This window comes from Echeneis naucrates, chromosome 24 (assembly GCF_900963305.1).
Source record: "Echeneis naucrates chromosome 24, fEcheNa1.1, whole genome shotgun sequence".
Taxonomy (NCBI): domain Eukaryota; kingdom Metazoa; phylum Chordata; class Actinopteri; order Carangiformes; family Echeneidae; genus Echeneis; species Echeneis naucrates.
In genome coordinates this window covers 6,872,950-6,888,972 of record NC_042534.1, presented here as the reverse complement: position 1 = coordinate 6,888,972, position 16,023 = coordinate 6,872,950, and the positions used below count along the sequence as shown (strand labels likewise).

The following is a 16,023-nucleotide window of genomic DNA, read 5'->3' as shown; positions in this document are numbered from 1 at the left end:
AGATTTATTTTTATAGCGCCAAATCATAACAAAGTCACATCAAGGCACTTTACATACAGAGCTGGTCTAAACTCTTTATAAAACAATTTAAAGAGACCCAACAGATCCACCCATCAGCAAGTACCTGGCGACAGTGGCAAGGAAAAACTTCCTTTAAGAGGCAGAGAGCTCAGACAGAACCAGGCTCAGGGGGAGCTATGAGATGAACCATCCTCTTTCTGCAGTGTATTCACTCCCCACCTTTCAGCAGTGAAAAGAAAACAGGGACAGTGCCAGCAGGACCCAAACCCTATCATTATGAAAACACCATCTTCTCATTCATGCAAATCTTTTGATAGATGTTTGCATCCAAGTTAAGTTTTTTTTTCTTGATCAACCATCTCAAAGTGCACATGCTGTGGTGTTCATATACTAGATTATTTGCAACAGACATGTGATAACCAAAAGTAAAAACTTGTACGTGTACTAACCGTCTTCATATAACTAATTTACATGTCAAATAGCTATTTGAAAGAAGAGCAGATTCACAGAGCGGTACAAAGAAAATGTATAATATACGAATATGGAAATAAAGTAGTTCATTTTTTTTATTCATTGATGATTAACGAATAAATAGAATTCAAATAAATTGCTCCGATATTGCTGACTAAAGCAAGTCATAGAAACAGTTTGTCAATGTAACAACTGCAAATGAATTATTAAAGCACTGAGTAAAACTTGATCGCGTCATCCACATTCACGCTGCTGAGTTCCTGAACCCACCACGAACTGTTTCTGCGTGTTGAACTTAGACTCCGCTCTCCGGGGCACACGTGACGACAAAAACGAACGCACACGGACACGGCGATGGGCGTGGCCAAACAATCGGATTGGACAACAGGATGTGAGTTGAGCTGTTTTGGGGTGAGGCGGTGCGTTCGCGGGGTGCGCAACTTTCTGCTTGTTTGCGCAGTTTCGCAGCGTTTCATACGCTGCGGATAGACAGAAATTGCGGCGCTCAGCCCGGCAGCTGAGTGTTTAAATCAGCGGAAACAGCAGCGTGGCCCGACGCGCTGGAGCGATTTCACACACCCGCCGTTTTACGTGAGGTTTTTGCTCGTTGATGCGCAGGAGGGAGGGGGGAGGAGGTGGAGAAAGTTGTGGACATGTTTTCCTGGAAGTGCACGGTTTTACAGACGCGCCGTGCAGCATAATAACCGCGGCGTCAATCGGCCTGTGCAGACTTTGGAGCAGATGTTTGTTTTTGTTGGTTTTAAAGCCGCCTGTTCGCCATATTGTCCGCTGTGAAACTCGGGGTGGAGGAGGAGGAGGAGGAGGGGGAGGGGGGGGAGAGGAAAGTTGTCAAGAGTTATGACATTTGCTGCGCACAATCCCGTCATGGAGCTGCATGCAATCGACTTTGATCGAAAGCAAAGAAAGTCCACGGAGCGGGCCGTGGGGAGCTCCGTGCAGCACTGATCAGGTATTTACACCACCGCTCACCAATCTACCGTGTCTCGGCTCTTTGGGCGCTTCCTTATTGCTGATTTCTAACATAACATCACTGGCTATCGCTCGGGTGGTTGCACGAGTCCCTTCGTTTCCTGTATTTCTTGTTATGCCAAGTGGCAGCTTTTACTGTGAGCTACCGTCTTGTTGCTTTTGGCTGTCGCTTCAAAACTCCACCTTATAACAAACACCCCTTCTGCACCCACCTGGAAATAAATATGAGGAGGGGGGAAACAATAGCCTTTTTCCTCGCCCGTGCTTCACTTCAGCAGATTAATTTCTGCTTTGCTGATTGGGGCTGTTTGCTTGTGTAGGCCTCAGTTTCCTCTTTGCTGCAGACGAGTCAAAGCCGACTGAAAACTTTGTGTGCTTGTCAGAGAAAAATACAGTGTCTAACCCCCTCCTTTCTCTCACAAGGTCCGGCACCGTAAAGAGGACGAGAAGAATGGACAACAAACCTCAGATTTAATTCTGGAAGGAGGGTTGCATGTTCCCCGCCCTGCACTTTTCCTTTGGGATTTATATTTCCTCCCAAATACCTCTGTATACACAATTAAACAAAGATTCTCTCAGCCGCAGGCACTGAAGACACACTAACTCAGTTTTGCACACTCTGTAATCAAGACTGAAGGCCTGGACTCCCAATATAGGGCCTTACAACATTAGTATGAGTCTTCCCCCTCAAGTTAATACTGACAAGAGTGGAAAGCATCGGGCTGCAGCCATGAAGGAGCCTGTGCAGCATTCAGGGGAGGTTTATTATGGTATAGCGCCTCCAGCTTTAGAGTCGAGTCACAGTGACTCTGCTAGCACCTCTGGAGTTTATAACCCAGAAAAAGGGCCCCAAGGTGTACAGCACTATCAACAGGCTGCTCCTGTAAAGTGGATGCAGCAGGACTCCATACAGGCCACCGCCTGGTCTCAGGAAGCCCCCGTGTCGGCCTGGGGGCAGAACTTTGGCCCCTACATGGGTGGAGTGAACAGGGGCCAGATGGTCTTTCACAAAGGAGTCCATGAAGGCGTAGCTATGCCGATGGGTGGCGAAAATCAACTACAAGGAGCACCCGTGCAGGTTTATAGAGATGCAGGCCAGAGTCAAGCTCAGGGAAGGGGGCTTGAGTGGGAGCAGCATGGGGCGGCGGCAATGCACCAGGCTCAGCTGCAAGCCTATCAACATGGCCACAAAGGTGTGGAGATCCAGGCACAGACCCACGTGCCACCTCACACTTTGCAGGGGTCCATTCTGCAGCCCTTCCAGGCAACTTTTAGGCCCAACAAGCCACAGTTTTCATCTGGTTATTACTCCGTTTTTCCGGGAAACAAGGCAATGCCGAACTTGGCCTATAGTGAGCAGCCTCAAGCGCAGCAGCAACTGCTACACCAGATGCAGCAGCAACAAATGCATCAACAGCAGTTGCAGCAACAACATCACCTTAAGTTGCAGCAGCAGCAGCAACAGCAGCAGCAGCAACATTTGCAGCAACAACAAATGCAGCAACAACAAATGCAACAGCAACAACTGCAGCAGATGCAGCAGCAGCAGTATCATCATCAGCAGCAGCTACAAGAGCGGCAGCAACAAATTCAGCAAAGGCAGCAGCAACTGCAACAACAGAATGTGCAACAGAAAGAAACAACACAACTTCAGGTGCAGCCAAAACCGCAACAGACCCAAAATTTTGCATCTTATCAGTCTCCTGAGCCTTGTCCACCTGATGCTGCATCTCAAAAGGAAAATGTCCAATCCATGGAGCTGCAGCAGGAACCGGAGGCTCAAACCTGTGATGTGTCAGCCATACCTGATTCATGTGCCGATAAGGTTGCTGCAAATCCTGCGGACAGCACTGATGGACAGCCGGCAGCCCCTCGACGTTCACAGCGCCTTTCCAGGGAGGGACAGTCCCCACTTGGTCCCCCTTCGACAAACATCTGGTCTCAAGCGTCCAAAGAGCCTTCACCATCCCATAATGGGGTGGCAGGTGGACAGAGAGCAGGGGAAACCCAAGTAACTACGGGAGGGGTCATCCAGATCAGCAACAGGAGGAGGAGGGCGTCAAAGGAAATCAACTTGGAGACTCTTGCTCACACAGCATCAGAAAGGCAAAAAATTGTCAAGGTTAACAAACCAGTCATTACCTGCTGCTGTCTTTCATTTCCTTTTTAATTCTACTAATTTCACACCAGAGCAACTTAAACTCATGGTGTTTGAGATGGCTCATCTGTGCAACTGAGAGCAAATTTTATCATCTGGCAAAGTCGGCAAAGCAGCTGTACAAAGAGGAAGAAGCCTGTTTCTATGCAGAACTTCCCTATGGTTTACAAAACCCTTTTCTTGGGTCTGTTTACTTGACTCCTACAGCTGTTGAGTCTCAGCAATAGCAGACTGTTCTTAAGAGTGGACAGTCATTTCAGGCGCAACATTGTTATTTACCAATGTACTCATGCAATCTAGAGGGGAAAAAACCAAACTTCTGCATTTTATAGATTGTTCATTTTATGGCCGTGAGTAGGACGATTCCCTCAAACTCACTAATCAGGATTTATATTGTTTACATTCTAAATGGCACATCCACTGCAAATGGCTTTTTTTATTTTCTCTTTGGCACACTAAACAAACAAACAAAAAAAAAAAAAAAGAAGAAGCCTAAATTGATCACTTTTTGGGTCAGTTTTCCTGCAACGTTCTGCACTCCACCCTCCGATCTGGTTATAGGTTTTTGTGCAGACTGTGTGTGTTGGATACAGTTGGAGCGGCTGCATGTCCACACACCTCCACATTCCTCAGGCTCCTTTGCAGTCATTCAGCAGAGCTTGGGAGGGGCCGACCTGTCAACCTGCACACCTATATCCAACAACCACACACACCAAACAGGTTTAATATCACATTCACAATTCAGACCTGTCGTGTATTGTGCTTGCTGAACAGTATTTTTATGGGCTGTGAAATGAGTTTCACATCCATTAGATATGGTTGTTGACTTTGAATTTGGGGCTTAGAACAAAGAGCGATTATTATTTGTTTTAATTGTTTTTTAATTATGCAATTCAGCGCTGGCGATTTGTTGATTAGTTGATCGGTTTATCAACACAGAGTTAATGAGCAAGAGTTTTGATCAACATGTTACAGTTTGCAGCTTTTCATGCTGATAAAATTAATTTCGTTGGATAACAAGGCATTTGATGATGTGACCTATTTAAAACTGCCAAAGCAGCAGATCAGTCCATAAGGGGAAAAAGCTTAAGTTGCAACACTAAAGAACTTTATTAGAATATACAGAATATGAATGTCAATGAAGATGACAAAAATGTTTTGAGTGAAAATGAGCTTTTATGTGTAGATGACCATGTATATTCACCCCATCTTCCTCTTTTATATCTGAAGAACTTTTCCATTTTCTTTGCTATTTCCCCTGTTTCCCTGCGATGTTGTCATTTCTCCTCATTTTCCCACCTTTTCCTCTATGTGCCTCAGACAGAAGACAGTCCCCCAGGCAAACAGGCCACCATGGTGCCCCTGGTTATCCCTGTGTCTGTGCCAGTGCATAGGAGCCAAACAGATCCTCAGGGTGGATGGACTCAGGGCCAGCTCGGTCAGGGTGAGCGGCCAGCAGGACAGTCCGACCGCAAACCTGTCATTGTGTCACGCCGGCGATCGCTCAGAAACTCTGTGACTGAGAGTTTTGGTCAGGTTAGTTCTGTGAAGAGATTACATTTACACACTCGGCTTAGTTATGCACTTAGAAGCTTTCTAGACTTTATATATGACAATGAACACTTTACAAAAGTCATGTTTGTAGATGTTTACTGAGACAATGTCACACAACTACCTTGAGATCCTTTAAAGGGCAGGTTTGTGGTGTGTGACAATGTAATCCCACCCAGTGACACAGGGGACTTCAAAGGTCAAATACTTATGGCCACAAGAAGCTTCACAGAAACCATCCTTAGAGATTTGAGCCTGGAAACGATCCACTGTAGAGTGTCTGCTGCTGAAAACTGGGCCAGTGATATGGCGGGTGTGGATTAAATGAAGTGAGTCATCGATTTCACAAGAATCTGAAATGCACAGCTGCTTTTTAATTGTCTTCACATTGAAGCTGGATTTAACAATGGGACATTACACTAGTTATGTCATGGCTAGGAAAACATTTGAGGAGAGTGTGATAGTGATTGGCTCAGCCAGTTTTTAAATGAGAAATTAAGACCAGTGATGGATTAGAATATTGTTAAGTACAGTCATCCTTATTCAGAGAGCATCTTAAAATGTTAGCACAGAGCCGTCTTTTAGTAGATATGTTGATACTCAAAAAGCATTATTGGAGAAACACCATGCTAGTTATTGACTAGTTCCTCTCTGTTCTTTCAAAATGGCCTTCTTCATGACATGGATTTAACAAGATGTTTAAAACTTTATCTCCAATTCTGTCAATGATGACTCAAGTACATTGCATCATTCAGTCAATGGGACATTCATGCTGCCAGTCTCCTGAAGTTCAATGAGCTCATAGTCATGTTCATGAAATCAGGGTCAGATGATTTTAGCCTTGTGACTCAGCATGTTATTACTTACTACATGCTTACTTACTTTTGGAAGTGGCCATTAAGAGATCAGGTGCTGTGTCCAGGTGGTCAGATACAATACTCAGATAGGCCAAGGAAGCATTCAGCATCACTCCACCAGCTCCACCCCTGACTGTTGTCACAAGCTAGGCTGGGTGTACAAGAGTTCTTAATAAAGAGCTCAGTGAATGCATAATCTTTAGGATTTCAGTCCTGGTTGATTTGACAATACCAGTGGTCAGCTCCTGGTGTACGGGTGTTACAGTCAGGGGAAGAAAATGTTTTAGAGAGGAACTCAGTTGGAACTGGTATTGTGTTTCCTGCTTCACAATAAAAGCCATGGTGTGTTTCATTATGTGAAGGAACAGCACTGAAAGGAAATGTTTGGCTTGCTTTGACATTACCAACCTCTCCTCCTTTCCTGTGTACCTGTCCAGGATGGGGAAAATGATCCCGGGCTGGACGAGGATGGGAAATTCAAATTGAAGCGCCGACCTCGCCCGGAGCCTCTCATCATTCCACCTCCCAAACCAGCCACGTTCATCCCTCCATCCGTCTACTCCAGCATCTCGTCCTTCCAGAGCAACCTGCGCTCCCCAGTTCGTTTACCCGAGAACCCCCTCACTCTGCCTCCCTACACTCCCCCACCTATCCTCTCACCTGTGCGTGAGGGGTCTGGACTCTATTTCTCAACTTTAATGACAAACATAGCTGCAAGCAATCAAATCCTGCCTCCCCCAGCTACACCCAAGTCTGCGACACGCAGCCTGCTGCGCACTTGTAAGTCTTGGTTGCTGCTTTTATCCTTCTATGCATTGGTTAGAGGTTAATTCTGCCAATGATTTTTTCTCCGTAATGTGTAAGAACTTTTATTTTGGTTTTTTTAGCAAGTTCAGAAGTTACACCCCCTGTCTTGCCTCTTATCTCTGATGGCACGCCAGTTAGCCTTGAACCGTAAGTACCACCTCAAACTAACAGATAACAAGTTCCTGAACTTATTGATATCCGTCCCAAAAACAAGAAGCTTGAATTACATATCCATAACTCCATTCTCCGCTCCTATTTTCTGTCCAGGCGTATCAATATCGGGCAGCATTACCAGGCAGAAATACCAGATTTGCAGGATCAAGTTTCCTCTCAGTGTGACGAGCACAAAGCTGATTTGGTTTGGGTCCCGGTGGATGACGCTAACTTTAAACACGGTATCAAAGAGACCAGTAAGTGTCTCACAATGAACATCATCCACTGGCTATTTTGTCATTTTATTTTATGTGCGTTTAAACCCACTTCCCTTTCTACAACACACCTCACTTTTATTTCCCAGTGGAGGATTTGATGAATGTGGCCTGTTCCAGTGTGCTCAGAGGTGGAGGAACCAACCAGGAGCTGGCTTTGCATTGTTTACATGAATGTAAAGGTGATTTTCTGGTAAGTATAAGTTGGTCCGTTTATTGAAATTCAGTTTGAAAAGACATATTTTGGAAAGTCCTGCGAATCTCAACAAATTTTAATGAAAATCTTCAGATGTATTCATCAAATTATTTGTAATATTTCATTTTTTCAATTGAGCAACACTGATCATGTTAAGGTTCGATTTATTCATTCTGATCCTTATTCTAAGGAAACCTTGGAGCGTTTGATGCTTCAAGACCCAGTTATTCCCAGAGACCATCAGCTGGCAGGTTATCACTACTCAGGCAAGTATTTATGGGGGAAATCAAATACTTTGAATATAAGGCTCGTCTGTCCAGTCCAATTTCCTGATGACATTTATGTTTTCCTCTCTAAAGAATGCATTAAATTGTGGTGTGGTCTACATTCATTCACAGGCTCTGACAGCTGGACTGCAGAAGAGAAGCGCTACTTCAACAAGGGGATCTCTGCATATAGGAAGGACTTCTTTATGGTGCAGAAACTGGTATGCTTGTTTGTTTTAATCTGCCATCAAAGCAAATAAAACAAAAACAAAAAACAATGTGGAAGCGAAATGGATATTTTCCATGTAGTGTCACTATATCATGCATGCTCATTGTGAGGCATTAGCGTAGTCACTTTAAACAAACATGAACTGATCGGTCATCGGTGAATGTTGACTTAATTTTCTTTCATTCTGTGAGACGAGTTAGAAAATCGGCATAACTGCAAACAGGAAGCTCCAGCTCTTCCTTAAAAACAAATAAAGCAAGAAGAAGATTGGACTTAATAAGTCACATCCTGTTTTGAGACAGGAACTAACAGGATTTAAATGTCTTCATTTCTGTCAAAATCAAAAATATCAACAGTATAATTTAGTTCAGACAATGGCTGCCATTATCTCACTATTTGGCGAGAATGTGTAGATGTAACAGAGTGCTTTGTATGTAACAATGTGAATGAATATGAGCAAAAATCTTCATGTTTGCTGGGCTGATATTTAAAGGTGCAGACCAAGACCGTGGCTCAGTGTGTGGAGTTTTACTACACCTACAAGAAACAAGTGAAGATCGGGCGCAACGGGATTTTAACCTTTGGACCTCCAGATTCCCCAGTGGAGAAGCACACAGAGGCTGTGGTGGATGTCAAGGTGAAGTGGACTCAATTTGGCTGCAATGATTTGTGGTTGAATAATATAAATATGTATTTAATTGTGGATTTGTATATATCAATACAAAATAAATTTCAGGTCAAAGGAGGATTAATAATCATTTTAATATTACGGGTTGACATTCTGATAACCTGCATGTTGTATTTTCCTGGTCTGATTCATCGTACAGGGTTCTCAGCAGTCAAAATTGACTTTCGGAGAAATGGATACAGATGACAAGAAGGATGTTTATGAGCATGAGAGCAGCCAGCAGGCAAGGGTTGCTCAGTCACTACAGGCTCATGACTATGTAAGTGTTTTACTACAAAGAGCAGCAGCTTACATTAATCGATGAATGGATCAACTGAAATGTCAGAAAGAGGTGGGGGGAAAAAAAAAAAAAAAAAACTTATTTCCCAGAGCTCAAGGTGATGTCTTCACTTTTTGATTTAGATTTTTTTTGTTTTATTAAATAGTGAAAGACTTAAAAAAACAGAAAATATTGTCATGCTGAAAAGCTGAAATTGCCCTAAAAAACAGGCTGCAGCTCTACTACATATTCCGCAAGACAGTTATTTGACAACAGTACCTCACACACACTCCTGAAAAATCTTTTACACGGGTTTAGTGAAAGACAGGAGAGTAGAGCGTAATCAGTGATTTTGCCGTGTTTATTCTAACTGAAGTGTTGATAAGAATGTGTGTCAAGACGGTCGGTAGAGACTTAATTTCCACTGATGTTGCTGCTCCAGGCGGGAACAGTGCTGGTGATCAAAGAGGAGAGTCTTCACCCGTCAGCAGCTCACAGGCCTCGAGCAGAGTCTGCACCAAAGAAGGGGAAAGCACCGACGAAGCCCCCGCAGGATCCAGACGCAGTATTTCCATGCAAGAAATGTAACAGGTTCGTGTGGTGATGTGTAACTGGGAATATGATCAGGTGTCTTGGTTTTTGTTTTGTTTTGTTTTTGTTTTTTTTCCAGTGATCTGTAAAATTATTATTATTATTTTTTTTTTTTCGTGGAAAAAATAATTGTAACATATCTAAACACACTTTTGGCCTCTTGAATGTGATATCCTAGACTACTTTGAAGAATTGCAATTGCTTCAAAATCTTCTAATAGCTGTGTTGTGGTTTTTAAGGGTATTAGAGCCAGTGCACAGAAACGGGCACCTAGTATTTACTGAAATGACAAGGCCGAATACTGTTTACTGTAGGTGGTATCAACAACATGTGGAAGATGATTGTGATTACGCACCTTAAACAAGCCAGGATAGGTTTAATTCTCCACTTATCCTAAATTGAGTCTTGCTCATAAATTTAAGTGAAAATGCAGTGTCCCTAATTTGCAGACTCGATAATGTCACTAGTCCATCGTGGTGCTGCCTCATTTCAAACATCTGCTATTGTGTGTTAAGTTGCATAATTTTGCTTTTGTGTTTTAGGGTGTTTAGTAAAGTAAAGAGTCGAAGTGCCCACATGAAGAGTCACGCTGAGCAGGAGAAGAAGGCGGCCGCGCTGCGGCAGAAAGAGCTAGAGGAGCAGGCAGCAGCCGAGGCTCGGGCCAGGAAGGCAGCTGCAGTCGCTGCAGCGGTGGCAGGTCATCAGGGAGGAAATGGAAATGGAGTAACTGACCAGGCAGAGCTTGATAGCAATGAAGACTCATCTGAGGGGGAAGATGATGATGATGAAGACTGGCACTGAGAGAACATAATAAACAAGGAGAAAAATCAATGAGATGCATTGATGGGTAAACAGTGTAAAGGGATTGAACAGAGAGGGCACAAGGTCCACAGACAAATGCTCACACTCCACACCTTTGTATCTTTTAAATATTCAGAGGAAGTTTATTTTTTGTAAATGCACTTATAATGAATGCTTCTGCTTTCGCCTTTTTATACCCATTATTTAATTGAATATGTCAAAATATTTTACTTTTTCATTGAGTGGTCTTCATTAGATAATCAGGATGTCTCTAGCAATAAAACGTCAAGAACAAAGCAATCTATCACTTTATAGGCACAGTCCTTTTAAATAAAGGTAGAACTTGTATTTAAAAAAAAAATGTTTTCCTTAGGAAAATGATGTTGAATTTTCATCAGAATTTTAGGTTGGTTGTACACTTACTTCTGCAACTAAGGGACCTTTTGAAATTAATATGTAAAGAAAAGTATATATAAGACTGCCATATATTTATGATACTGCATCTTTCATTGATTTTGGTAATATAAAAAAAAAAAAAAACTAATCACGTCAGCTGCAATATGACTTGTGAATTGAAAAGTTTATTAAAATTGCAATTGTTTTGGAAAAAAAAAAAAAGCCCGAAATGTTTCTTAATTTTGTCAGTCCCAGAGGAGGTGTGTGAGTGTTAGGCATTGACCCAGCAGGGGGAGGCAGAGCTTCAGCATGCAGGATAGTTTCCTCTCGCAAGTTTGTGTGTAGTTAAACATCAATTCTGTTGCGGCCTATTTTGAAGAAAGGGTTCACACTGATGATTTCCAGATCCATTCTTTAGGTTAATCCCTTAAGTCAAAGTCTTAAATCTTCCCCAGTCCTTACAGGTTGGTGTCAATTCATCAACAATGAAATATAACACAGCTTTGTTTTGGGCTGCAAGACAGGCTTGATAAAAACCTGTAATTTTCAGATTAACGGCTGCTGAGCCAACTCATCTTCAGACATGGGGGTGTGATGAAATTTGGCATTGATCAATGATGACATAACTCAGCCATTTTGAGATGCCGCTCAGCAAAGGGAACTGCAGCTTGTTGCCCTCAGGAGATGAGATGCGGGGCATACTTCCCTGAGACTCCAGAGGACAATTTAGCCCTGTTTCTGTCTCCCTCTCTTTGACAAAACTATCATTAAATTTCCCTCCACTACAGAGGCCATCTCGAGGAGCTGGGTCCAGAACAAACATAGCTCTTTTCTTATGCCAAAGCAAAAGGGAAAAAAGGAAGTGGAAGCCACAACTTTATGTTTAAAAAAAAATAATTTGAACTTAAATAATTTTCTGTTAGTTTGAATTTTAGCTGAAGCTATATATTATATTTATAGTAAGATCCTGTGCCAAGGGTTTAGGGTTTTAGGAAATCAGTTAATAAGTTGTATATATTAATTATATATGTGAATGCTCTGGCTACCTGCGATTATTGTCCCAATAACATAAAAATTCACAGGGATCAGGGATCAAGTCAGGACGACTCATTGTGTTGGGAAAATGTTTCCCAACCTCTGGGCCCCAGTCCCCCTGTAGATTTCAAGTGTGACAACAAATCAAAATCAAATATCAAAAATAATATATTAAAAAATATTTAAAATGTTTAAAAATCACTTAAACAAAAATGTTCATTTTAATGTATACCACGGTGATGAGCTAACATGCTTTCTCTGCCTACAGTTCTACAGTTCAGTCTTAAATGTTCAATTATTATCATCAAAATAAATGGTGCGGTAAAAACATTCATTTTCCCTCTGTATTGTCAAGAGGTTGGCTGCTGGCATTTTTGACATTTTTAAGTGAGTTATGATTTAGAAAATGTTAATATGAGGAACTGATGCTGTAGGAACCATGACTAAACAAAAGTTCAGTTCATGATAATCATCCCTCTACATCGGACCGCAGTGGTGGACTAATGGACCATTACTATTCCATCTGCAGTGCTATTGGCCTACTTCACTTTATGAGTTTTTCACAAATATCAAAAATAAAATAGATATAAAATTCACAAAAAAATGCAGCAATGCCAAGTCCTGTGGTGTTCCATTTCTCCTTCATATAAAACCATCCATCCATCCATTATCCATCTGAACAGGTTGCTAGCCCATTGCAGAGCTCACATATAGAGCCACGCAATCTTTCGTGCTACAAGCAATTTAGAGGAATTTCCCTGGACTAAACTGCACTCGCTGGGAGTCAAACTTATTGTACTTTTATGAAATCATTTTCAATAAACTGATAAATCATACAAATTAGATATACGTCATTGTAAAGTTCAAAGTACTGGGTATGTCTGTTTTCTCGGTGTATAGCTGCGCCTGGAGATATATGAAGCTGCATTCAGTGTCATCAATAGGCTCGTTTTGTCCATTGGCTTGTGACGAAACTGAGGTTTGCTGTGAGGATCAAATGTCTTTCCTCAGCACTGGGCCTACTAATTAGGTCCTATTAGAAACCCCAGCTACATGAACACAATAAAAGAGGTTAGAGATGAAGGAGAGGATAAAGACATCAGGGGGCAGAGCTGTGTGGAGTGAAGGAAACAAAGCAGAACAGCAGATCAATGTCACTAAATGCCTTGAAGAGAAATGAAGAGATCTTCTGAAGTAAAGTTACATCTGATGAAAAGAAGAAATGTACACTGGAGAATGTAACTTCTAAAGAAATAGCAATGGGAGTGAAGGCTTTGGCACAGGCTGATGTTCTTCAAAGCTGCTGACCTAAATTTAAATGAAGAAGCCGTTGAAGGTGCACAATGAAAGACAGAAAAAAGAAAAAGGGATGAAGAACGTCAGCTGTCATCAGTGAAGTCATATGGTGTTGGTGAGCTGAAGATCACATGACATTTGTCTTACAACTTCACCAAAATCACAATTATATATGTAAAATATTAGAAATTAGTCAACCATGCTTTGAGCTGTTGTGTACGTGAATCCTTGTGAGGACTGAGTGGCTTATTTTGACATTTGAACAGTTGTGTTCAAATGTTTGGCAAACAGAGCTAGAAAGTTGCCAAAAATGTGATCTTAAAAAAATTGTATTATTTAGAAAATAGCAGGCATGAACACACAGCAGGATTGCTTTCACAGCAGTCCCTCCAGTCAAGATTATTTATGTTCACTCATTCAGCTAGAAAACCATTTTCTGGCCGTGACTTGTGAGGCTGCAGGTCAATGTCATTCCTGTAGCTCCATAAGAAGAAGCAGATGTAGGCTGAGGGAAATGAAAACAGGTATCACACTTTCCTCCATTGATTTAGATATGCTAATTGGTTTGGATTTTCCCAGTTGTGATTTTTGTCAATAAATACGTGTTATTCAGATTAAGCCCTTCATGAAACACCTTGTCAAGCGACTTTTGAAAACCTAATGACTCCAAAGGTGGTCGTGTTAATATAGGTGACCTGAAAACCATGAGTTACAACAAAACATTTTTTGGAAAGTGATATCAAAAATTTATTGAAACCATACTGCAGTTTATTTGCATGTGATTCAGTCTTTTACAACTTACTATAAAAACAGCATGCAGAGGACACGCGAGGAGCTCGGAGCATTGGTCTGGATCCATTTCCCTTGCTTTGTGTTCACTAAAATCCTTCCAATCTGACATATTTACAGGCTTTACGACTGGAAACCCTCAGTCAAATAAAAATGAAACAATGATTCTGCTTCTTTGACTTGCTTTAAAGGCATTCTGCTCGACCAAATGCACATTATCTCTCCTGCATTGCTTACATCCAGCTGTCCTTGATCCCAGAACCAGAATCACTACATGTAATGACTATAGCCGCCATATAACTGACAAACCACTCGGCTCATTTTCAATGTTGGCTTGATGGCCTTGAGAGACGTAATCTCTGCAGCTGACCTCTTGGACTGTGACACTTCCTGCTTTGATTGGTTATCTGTCGGTCATCCTTATCCAGGGTTCTCCAGCATTTTGCTGTCAGTTTCAGAGCAGTGAACACAGAGGAGCCCTGCTCTGCTGAAGATCAGCGGCCTCGCTTTCCTCACACACTGGCGTACTTAATGGAATTGAAACCATCTGTCAGTATTTTAGCTGAGGTCAGCAGTTAGTTTGTCACAGTTATGCTAATAGCCCTTCGAATACAATCCATTCGTTGCCCAGGGTAGATATGCCCCAGATATATGAGGTGTTTGGGACTGACGGCGGCATGTTTCATGACATCTCCTTCCTTCTCATTTAAAAGGAACATATACATCTTGCCCTCAAGCCACAGCGCTTCCACAGCTTTGGAGTGATCAGGCTCTTTTTCCCAGTGGCCAGCTTCCTGCAGGAGAAAATCTTCTTTTCCAAGGGATCAGGTCCAGCAAGATCCCTCTGATGTCATATTTATTCCCAAAAAGCTTGGAAAAGCAAATGTATTTTAGAAAATATAATTTTTCACTGTATTACTGCAAAGATGGGCACCTCCTAGAAAATAAGATGCAATACTAGGTAAATGGCTAGCTTAGCTTAGCATGTAGGGAAACAGATAATGTAACTGATCTTGATCTACAAAATCTACACTCAAGCACCTCTAATATTCACACTATATCTTATTTATTGCATCTGTGCAAAAAATGGAAATTAAAATACAGTTTTTTGGGCGCATTATGAGATATGGCATGTTTGCGGCTACAGTTATCTGACTTGCTGTTATGCCATATTTTTAGTCTTGATGCTAAGCTAGGCTAACCACTTGCAAACTGTAGTTTCATATTTACCAAATCATCCTTCTGATTTAACAGTTGAGGTGTAAGACAATAAGTTTATTTTATAAAATGACGACGCAATATTTCAGAAGTACAAGGTAGAAGCAGATGAGTTATACATTATGCAGAGAGTTTGAAGTTAATAATACTTATGGCATTTCTGTTTCAGGCAAAAACGGACAACATCAACCCTCACGTCACGACCTCTGTCTCCAGGAATGATCACCCAAGAAGGTCCACTACGATATGGTGACCCTTTCATATAATGCAGGAAGAAAGTGAGCTGCTGCAGTCAAATATTGCAAAGAGAGCCTGGAACCATAACGCAATTTTGAAAGGTCAGGGACTAAACAGAAATAACACAAAAGTTAATTACTTCAAACCCTCTGCATAGTAACTCATGTAGTTGAACTGCGTGCGCATGAACTAGAACTGTACTGCTGATCAACGTCTACCTTAGGCTACAAACTTATCAGTCACCCCTTGTAGTGTTTGTGCTGTGCTGTGATGTGAAGACTGGGCTGTCATCACATCACATCGTGGGTACACTGTAAATGATACAATGCAGCCACCGACTGTGAAGGGTGAAGGAATGAGAATTTAATCTTGCCTGAATGCCGAGACACAATTTGAACAGGATTTGAGGCACTCAGCAAATATTAGGGCAGCTGGAAGGATCTGCATCATCTCCGTGCCCAGTAAAGTCACTCATTGTTTATTACAGGAGTTGTGTCCTTTGTTGTGACTCTGCAGAATTGGCAGCTTGGGACCTTGCAACACGCTGAAATATGAAATTATCCATGAGTGAGAGAGGTGGTGTCTGTTGCCCTGCCAAATGCACTCCCTCACTGTAAGTGCTCTCAATTCAGTCCTCATTTCCTGACTCCTGCCAATCTTCCCATGAGGGCACAAGAGCTTTTGGTCTGAGTCCCCACTTTAACAAAGACAGTCTCTGTACAAGGACATTATTTACTGT

General features: G+C 42.0%; 1 protein-coding gene across 1 annotated transcript; it reads left to right on the top strand.

Moving 5' to 3' along the window:
- The first annotated feature begins 899 nt into the window (after positions 1–899).
- mideasa (mitotic deacetylase associated SANT domain protein a) lies at positions 900–10,934 on the top strand. Its single transcript, XM_029496883.1, has 13 exons — positions 900–1,462; positions 1,906–3,604; positions 4,961–5,176; positions 6,486–6,828; positions 6,936–7,002; positions 7,123–7,265; positions 7,373–7,476; positions 7,670–7,745; positions 7,878–7,966; positions 8,468–8,611; positions 8,802–8,921; positions 9,364–9,512; positions 10,055–10,934. The coding sequence occupies exons 2-13, from the start codon at positions 2,156–2,158 to the stop codon at positions 10,311–10,313; spliced, it is 3,159 nt and encodes a 1,052-aa protein (XP_029352743.1). The 5' UTR covers positions 900–1,462; positions 1,906–2,155; the 3' UTR covers positions 10,314–10,934.
- The last annotated feature ends 5,089 nt before the right edge of the window (positions 10,935–16,023 follow it).